General features: G+C 43.4%; 1 protein-coding gene across 1 annotated transcript; it reads right to left on the bottom strand.

The window, feature by feature from the left end:
* Positions 1-381: 381 nt before the first annotated feature.
* LOC104913034 (condensin complex subunit 1-like) lies at positions 382-8,266 on the bottom strand. Its single transcript, XM_010718060.3, has 9 exons — positions 8,165-8,266; positions 7,900-8,061; positions 7,420-7,646; positions 6,287-6,398; positions 5,874-5,997; positions 5,536-5,691; positions 5,139-5,316; positions 4,109-4,203; positions 382-640 (listed from the first exon to the last, which is right to left on the bottom strand). Exons 2-9 carry the CDS (start codon positions 8,024-8,026, stop codon positions 556-558), a joined length of 1,104 nt encoding a protein of 367 aa, XP_010716362.1. The 5' UTR covers positions 8,027-8,061; positions 8,165-8,266; the 3' UTR covers positions 382-555.
* Positions 8,267-8,971: the final 705 nt, after the last annotated feature.

The following is an 8,971-nucleotide window of genomic DNA, read 5'->3' as shown; positions in this document are numbered from 1 at the left end:
AAAAAGTTTCCAGGAGGCAAAAAGATCCAGATGCATGGGATTGCCTTTGGCTTTGGACTGTTATACTCTTTAATCAGCACCATAAACAAGTCATGTCTTGCAGACAGTAGAATAATACATATCATGTGGCACAAGCACTCAAACAAGAAAACAGTCTGCAGCATAGTCAGAACTGAGCAACCTGTCTGCACAGAACAAGAATGGGACAGATAAGAAGATCCCAGCACCTCAGTTTTAACACATTCTTTTTCAGGCACTGAGGTGCCTGTGGAGAAGGACCAGAGGTGAATAAAAGCCACCCTGGGTTGTGTCTCCTTGCCTACCTGTAAGTAATGCAGATTCAGGTTCTCACAAAACCTCTCCCTTTCAGAAAGACGAGAAGGGGAGAGGACCCGAAGAATAGAATGTCCTGAGTTGGAAGGGATCTTAATGATCATCCAGTTCCAACCCTTTCCCATAGGCAGAATTCCCACCTACTAGATCACAGCGTAATAAGACAAGGATACATTTTTTCCATGCGTTTTAGGAGAAAGATAGGAAATTTAGGATTTAAACTCACCTGGCAGTCCGGAATCGCTGACAAAGTTTCTCCACCAAGCTCTCAGTCTGTTTGTCTTTTGTGATATAGGAGAAGAGATGTCTGCAAGGAAAAACATAGTAAAGCTGAAATCTCATTTCTACCTTCACCACGGTTTGCTTGCAGATCTCCTGCCCAGTGATCAGCTAGGTGTTTCTCCAATGTGAAGACTAGAAAGCTCTACACACCTCAGACTCTGTTCAGGAGAAGCTATTAGCATATAATGTGTTTTAAGTAGTAATCGCAGTCCCTGTTGGAGGACAGCTGCTACAATAATTATAACTGCATGTTTGTTAAGAAGTACCTGCCTAAGATAAAATACAGCTAGCAATACAGCTAAAACAAGGACTCTTGCAGGTATGGAATGAGAATTGCTTATGTCTGTGTGAGGTAGGTGGGTTGCTGAAAAGGCTGTGGTACCTATTTCTGCTCAACTCCTTCCAGCCAATTTTAAGAGAAGCAATGCCTCCAGATTATCTCCCCACTTCAGAGCTGTGCTACAGACCAGTATGTCTGAAAAGGCAGGCTGTACTGGGTGTGGGATGGCATGCACTTTCTTTTCTCAAAAATCATTATTTTGCTGAAGATACATTGCCATATGTTTTCAACAATAAAAAAGCGAACATTATTTTACAGTAAAGAGGGAACAAAGCTGAACAGAACTATCAACTTGATCCCACATTTTTCTCAGCTTTTTGATGAATAAGACAACGTTGACTTTAAGACAGTTAAGTACTTCTGTGTTTTGCATGATGCCTTCATAGACGCTATTGAATAACTGAATTCTCTGTATTAAAAAGCTATAGCACATAGTCTCCCTTTTTCTTCTACCAACATTTTTGTTAACTTATTCTCAGTCAAGTTGCTGCTGGCTTTTACGTAGCTGCTACAAGTACATCCTTGTTCGGTCTTTGTCACGCCTACAACCACCACCAAATCAAGCTTCCTTTCTTTTAAGCTATGGAACTGACACTCTATCCTCAACATTCCTCCCCCCCGCATTTGTTCCAATTTCAATTCATCTTTCCTTAATTTAAGCAACCCGAATTGTGACAGCATTCCAACCAAGGTCTAAACAACACTATCAACATTTCCTATACAGAAAGCAGAAATAAAGTGTCTGTTAAAATAGCAAGCGGAATGAATCTCTTGCTAACTTTAGGCATACCTTTATAGCAGGGGTTGAACCATTTCTAAACGCTCATTGTTATATTTTGTTCTATTAGTTTTAAGATCAGTTATTACTGCAATCCTCATTCTCAACTAGACCTTTAAACAGCAATACTTCCCTTGCTACTTATCAATCAGCAGACATCACTGCTCCTTTCTTTTCTACACCTCCACGATCTCCATTTTGGAAGTATCCTCGGATTATAAGCCACCCTTCCTCCCTCGTGCCTTTGAGTTTAACTAGATCCTCTCCATAATACAAGCACTTCATATAATACTATTACATGGAGAAATAGTTCAGTTTCAACTAATTCCTTCTTTCCTATCTGAAGAATTCAAAGCGGCGTACTAGCTGATGTAGATCTGCCACAGTTCTCTTCCGCATTAGCTTTAGAATAATTTGACTTCTGCCTACTTTGTTAAATAAATACATTTTCTCTTGCTATGCACTTCTATTTTTCTCCGTGTATATGGTGGAAGGCAGAAAAATCGATCCGTATGTGTCTTGATCACATGAACCCTGTCCATCCTCAATGCAAGTGCTAAACTTACTAATTTCTATGTCTCTGAGAACACCTCCAGTTTGACATTTATTAAAAATTGTACTGAGAATTCCACAAGTACATCCCATTCTTCTCATGTTTGCCATCTATTTCATATATAATGGTGTTTGATGATTTGCTTCTACCTCTGACACTAAATTATTCTCTGTACTATCAGTAGTTACATGCTATATTTCCCATTATCTCCCTTTGAAAACTGAAGCAAAATGTTCGTGTACTTTTGGAGCCATAAATTAATCTTATCCTCACTGCTACCCTTTTTCTGAGCTTTGCAATTCCTGCCTGTTCAAAATTCCATCCTTCTTCCTACATGCAGTGGAATCTCACTGACAGAAAGTCTCCAGTCAAAAACCACTGGAAGTGTTTTTCTGCAGCAACAGCAATACCCATCCAGTTGGGGCAATCCCAGGTATTTATACAAAACTGGGGGAGGAACTCCTCGAGAGCAGCCCAGCAGAAAAGGACTTGGGGGTCATGGTGGACGAGAAGCTGGACATGAGCCAGCAGTGTGTGCTTGCAGCCCAGAAGGCCAACTGTGTTCTGGGCTGCATTAAAAAAGGGGTGGCCTGCAGGGAGAGGGAGGTGATTGTCCCCCTCTCTCTGCTCGGCTCTTGTGAGGCCCCATCTGCAGTACTGCGTCCAGGCCTGGGGCCCCCAGTACAGAAAGGATGTGGAGCTCTTGGAGTGGCCCTCAGAGGGCCGCTGAGATGATCAGAGGGCCAGAGCACCTCTGCTATGAGGAAAGGTTGAGGGAGCTGGAATTGTTTAGCTTAGAGGAGAGAAGGCTCCAGGGAGACCTCATTGTGGCCTTCTAGAACTTGAAGGGAGCATATAAACAGGAGGGGGAATGGCTGTTAACAAGTGATAGGACAAGGGGGAATGGTTTTAAACTGAGACAGAGGAGGTTTAGGTTAGATATTAGGAGGAAGTTCTTCACACTGAGTCTGGTCACACACTGGAACAGATTGTGGATGCCCCATCCCTGGAGGCATTCAAGGCCAGAATAGATGTGGCTCTGGGCAGCCTGGTCTGGTGGTTGGTGACCCTTCACAGAGCAGGGGGGTTGAAACTAGGTGATCATTGTGGTCCTTTTCAACCCAGCCCATTCTATGATTTAATCCACCACATGGATCTGAGCAACAGAACCAGAAACAGTTCAGAAAAACTCTCATGTGGCCAAGTTTCATATACGAACAGAAAAATTTGTGATGTACCACTAAAGATATTTGATACGAGATAAGGTAAGTCTTACAAAGAAAATAAATAATGGAAACCAAAGATTCTTTATGCTGTATATGAGCAACTGAAGCCATCAGCAAACGCCATGGAGAGTAAGGGTTTCTAGGAAAAAAAATTAAAAGCAAAAAACCCACCCCACCCTAACAACCATCACCCAAATCTGCTTTATCTATAGCTTTATTAAACATTAAAACTGCTTACAAAAACCCAGTAGGTCACCAAAATAACAAGGAAAAATCTGTTCACTCCTCCTATAGTTGGCTGGGTTCCCATGCATAAACTGAACTGTTTTTACATCTCTAGAGGGAAAGTCATTTTGAATGAGCTAGTGAAAACTCTTTATGGAACATTTCCTTCACCCTCAATGAGGTGGCTTTAGATTGACTCCCCTTGGGATGACTTCCCTTTCAGATGCAGACTGTGAAAAAGTCAGATTGAGGAGAACGAGAAAAAAAGCATTAGGTATGGCATGGTAGTTTGTTCTGTAGATTTGGTACCCCTTAGCCCTATAGTCCTAGTCAGAACAGACTTCATTACCCTCATTTCAGATTTTACATACCTCATAATAGTGTGGAAGGATTCTTCATCTACGCCGCAGTCAGGATCTGAGAGACGACTGATTATGTCAGGAAGCAGGTTATAGATGGCATTATCCTGCATGGGACACAAGGTTCTACATGAGATACAAAATTATGAATGACAGCTGGAGCCAAGACACTTAAAGTTCACTTAAAGTTACCTTTTTCCCCAGCATAAAGCTACTAACTGAAAGCATCAGCTTCTTGAAACAAGCTGTACACAGCCAGCTAATCCTATCTGGGACTACTTGACTAAAGCTAAGGAGCTAACCACAACTGCAACCCTCTTCGGTAGCCTTGGGTGCAGTTTCTTTACAGCCTTGTTACCTCCCAGCACAAAGCCATTCTGGAAAGAAGCACACAGAACAGTTCAGCTGGAAAAGACCCAACCCAAATTCTCTTTCCCAATGCTTATAGGCAGTTTAGTTACAGACAATGCAGAGTGAGAAAACCAGTACAGTAGGGCTTACCTTTTAACAGAGTGAGACAAGAGGATAAAGCTCCAGCATCACTGCCACCTCTTAGGCAGTAAATCTCAAACTCTGAAGGGCCTTCAGCAGCCTTCATGATGAATAAACAGCACATAGGGGGTAATACTACTATGGTTCCTATCTGCCTGGACAGTAACTGCTTCAATTTAAGTATCTCAATGTCACACAGCCAAGAGTAACCTTGAAAGGTCTCAGATAATGCACTGCCTGAGCCTGAAGTCAGGGAACTCTTACAAGACTTGTTCCCAAGCCCATACTAGCTGTGCACAAATAAGCAGGTAGACAAAGCACTGGTTTGGAGCCTGCCTTCTGATATGAATGGATGAGCACAAATTTGAGAACGTCAAAACTCATTTTGCAAAATTCCCTTTTTCTACTCTTATTTAGGCAACACAGAGGAACAGCAGATAGATCCCCTACGACACACTTTCTCCAGTACTCCAAATTCTCGTGTCATCAACCCAACCCTTACCAGCCCCTTGTCATTTTTATGAACTAAGAATCCTGAGCATCCACTTGCCTTGTTGGAGAGTTCATTGAAAAAGTTTTGAGCCACTCCCACGATTGCTTCCTCTGGGTCTATCAGCAAAGCTGCCATCTCACTCACTTGGCCTTTCACCTTTACCATGTCTTTGAGGATGAGGTGAGTCATCACCACCCCAGCCGTCTGCCTCACACTTTGGCAGGGATCTCGCAACCTGGCAGAAGCAAGTAGTTAATATAGAAAGCAGCTGAGCATCTCTAAATTACCAGTACCCATGACATCCTACTTATTCCACAAGCCAGTTCTGTTGTCTCCCTCCACCGATGCCTTAAAATTTGGTTTCCTCCAACAGGCTCACCTTCCAGAAGCCCGGTGCCACCCTCCCATCAAGCTCTTATCACCCATCCTCTGCTAGCAATAAGCATGGCACTACCTGGCATACAGATGTGGTGTCCATGGCTCCACCTGATTGGGGAAACGGATAGCCAGATCTCCTGCTGCAATAATCAGGTTGGATCTCACAACAGGCAGAGGGGACTTCTCCATCATAGTGAAGAGCAAGCGCAAGTGGGAGTCACAGAATTCAGAGCTGGCAGGACAAGGTACCGAAAAGAAGGCCAAAATTAGTAACTGAAATCCAGTCTCTGATATTAGTGACACAATACGTGTATGCTCTTTTATCCATTTTTTTTTCCTTCTTCCCCAGAAAGGAGTTGCAACATTTATTGTACTTAAGTGCCAGCAAAGCTGATAAGAGAACGTCAGCGTTACCTGATCATGCAGACTTTGCCTAGAGTCAGGGCTGCAGCAGCTCTAAGTGCTGGATCACTGTAGAGCCCAGGGTTGTTGCAGATCTTGAGCACCAGCGGAACAAAGGCAGAAAACAGGTGCTTCTCTAGATAAGATAGGGGATGAAAGCAGCAGATATACTAGCACGGTTCAAGCAGCATTCCAAGAAAAGTCACTGAATTTATAGCAGAATTCCTGCAGACTATAAGAGCTGGATAACTCACTTTTGCTACCCTCAGAGAAGCAGATTAAAGAAAGAGCCTATAATGAAACTGAAGAAAAATGACAGTATGAAGGAAACAGCCTCCCTTCCTCTAGATGCATTACCTACCCTTCCCATTCTCTCACATGTGGCAGATGGAACCTATGCTGCTCTTCAGTGGAGTCATACTTACCATCTAGAAGTTCTATCTCGCAAATACTGCGGATGAGCTCAGCCTCAGTGTCATCAGCAGATGCTCCAACAAGGCCCAACTCCTCCTCTATAGTGGTATCGTTTCCTGTGCTCTGTGTAGAAAAAAAAAAAAATGGTTGTAAAAAGAGATGATGGGCAATGATAATCCTTTCCTTCACAAAGTACTTCTTTCTTAGGTGAGAAGTGCTATGCATATCCCCAGCAGCATGACAAGAGTCTGGAAGAATAGACTGACAGAATTCTGTAACTTGCTTTTCTGTAAGAATTAAATGAAGCTGTGAAATGTAGTCCAGGATTTGCTAGTGCATGTGCCACAGTACACCAAAGAAAGTCTAAGTTACTGAAGCTACCAAACTGAGACAGAAATAAAATACTAGCATCAGTGCCCAAGTCAAACACAACTTGAGAGACACGCAGATCCCAAAAGCAAAGAAAATCAAAGCAGCCTTTGAATTTCTGGTCTTGTGAGCAAGACTATAGGAACCTTATCACAAAGGAAAAACACAAGGGAAGAAAAGAGACAAAAGCATTGCACAAGGGATCAGATCTGCACCCAATTGCTACTTCTGGGAAAATCTCATAATACCTTCCCCCTCTGTGGGAAATGATAGTGACTCCTAAGCAGAGCAGATAAGAAAATGTATAAAGTTCTCTGGACATAGCAGTGTATCCATCTAATAAAGACTGAAAGTCTAGGGAGATTATTTTTTCTTCTATTCTTACCCAAAGAAGTCAACTTCACTGGAAAACACCGTGTAGTAGAACTGGGTGGGGATTAAACTTCTGGAAACTGTTTTTACAAAACTCAGTGCACAAATGGGTGCTCATTCTTCACCACTAACAGCAATTGCAAAAAGACTGCAATGTTAATAAAGGAGGTGATGGTTAGAGAGGAAACTAACAAAGATGATAAACCTAGTCAGGCTATTACCCTTTGCTTCTTCCCCCTGCCTGTTCCAGATCCAAGAATGGCAGGAGTTTCACTTAACAGGATCTCCCTATCAATCCTTGACAAATTCATGTCAAGGAAAAAAATCATGGAAAGTTTGCTGTGGCAGTAGCTGAGACATTAGAAGAGCTCACAGGAAAACAAACAAACCACCAAGTTCTCACCCGAGGTCTCTGCTTCATTGTGCTGCTGTCAGAACGCTCTTTATGCTTCTTGGTCTTCTCCTCCTCCCTGAGGATGCGGCGCCTGCGCAGCTCCGCACTCACGGACACTTCCAAATGTGCTACCTGCCGCAGTGCCACCTGTCCCACAAGGGACACCAGGTGCAGCAGCAGGAACGTAGGGAGACTGCTAGCACCCTCAGAGACTCTGCCGGGAGAAGCCCCAGACTCTAGTGGAGGAAAAATTATTGTAGTTCAGTGTTGATTTGGAATCTACACGTATCAGTTACTGCCCAGCCTCAGTAACTGTATAACCCACCTCCATGCTCTACAGACCCCTTCACAGCACTTGCATTCCTCCATGCCACCATCTCTACTTAGCCCCAGCTCTTCTCCTCCCGCAGTTATCCCAGACCACCCAATCATAGACCACCAGAAATCACAGGTACAGATTTGCTTCACCAGATTTTTTTTTCCCCTCACCCTCTTTCTGCCCATCAGTCTCTTGCAGATTCTCCAGAGCTTTCTGGCTGCACACCTGCAGGATGTGAGCACATATCTTCTCTGGCCCTTCTGCTAGCTGGTAGATGAGCGTTACTGCTGCCTCCATGAAGGGGATCCAGTGACTGCTCGGCTGGGCAAAGCCTGATGAGAAAAAGGAGCCACATACCACACGGAACAGCTGCAACACAAACTGCCTCACAGTCCAGCATCACCTCCTCCAAACCTGCTACTGACTCGAGCTCACCATTACTCACAGCCTCGCTCAGGCACACGAACAGCACTTGTTCCTGTGGCAGTCGAAATGGGACATTGTTCTTCCCCCCTGCTTGCTGCAGAGAGAGATGAGTTACTCGTTATGCCCATGGCAGGGACATCCAGCACTGCTCTGCAACTCAACACACAGTGGGGACATTACTGTCACTTCTTAAGACATGGTGGCAGCACTGGGCAGATTTGAAGCTTGTCCAAACCATGATTCCAAGCCAAGCTAGACAGTTCCACTATTTTACCTTAAATTGAAACAACCCTTAAAAATCTTAAAATGACTCTAAATCTGATGTTATTTGCTCTGCACTGCTCCCACTACATATACACTTGGTGTAAGACAACCAAGAATGACAATTCCTGGGATACCCCAGCACATCTGTGAGTTCCTGATCAAGATATACTGAATTAAAACAAGCTACTGCTTGAGATTCATCAGCTTTCAGTTGCTGGAAGTAAAATTTCTCAGTTTACTATAATTTTACTCTCCATTATGAACTTCTTGTTTGGGGCAGGAGCGAAAGAGCTTCCACAATTATTCAAATATCAGTCCCTTCTCATATAGGTAACTACAGCATTAAATCAACCTCAAATTTAACTATTCTGAAGATAGCTGTAATTCAGAGTGCCGTAATGTACATTAATTCACAGTGGTCCTGCAGTCACGTCCCCAGAGAAAGGGGCAAAACCAGACTGACTGTGATGTGTGAAGGAGGGCAACTCCTGAATTAAAACATCCTAAATGCCTGAGCTAAAAACAAAGCAACAATAAACAAAAAAAAAAAAA

The sequence above is a fragment of the Meleagris gallopavo genome, chromosome 1 (genome assembly GCF_000146605.3).
Source record: "Meleagris gallopavo isolate NT-WF06-2002-E0010 breed Aviagen turkey brand Nicholas breeding stock chromosome 1, Turkey_5.1, whole genome shotgun sequence".
Classification (NCBI taxonomy): Eukaryota; Metazoa; Chordata; class Aves; order Galliformes; family Phasianidae; genus Meleagris; species Meleagris gallopavo.
The sequence above is the reverse complement of the archived record's forward strand: the minus strand, read 5'-3'. Positions and strand labels throughout refer to the sequence as shown.

Excerpts from the sequence above, each read along its gene's own strand:
- LOC104913034 (XM_010718060.3), bottom strand. The coding sequence starts at position 8,026 with ATGGAGGCAGCAGTAACGCTCATCTACCAGCTAGCAGAAGGGCCAGAG. Across the intron at positions 5,998-6,286 it reads CGAGATAGAACTTCTAGATG|AGAAGCACCTGTTTTCTGCC; the intron begins GTAAGTATGACT and ends TATCTTATCTAG. Across the intron at positions 5,692-5,873 it reads GGCAAAGTCTGCATGATCAG|CTCTGAATTCTGTGACTCCC; the intron begins GTAACGCTGACG and ends TTGTCCTGCCAG.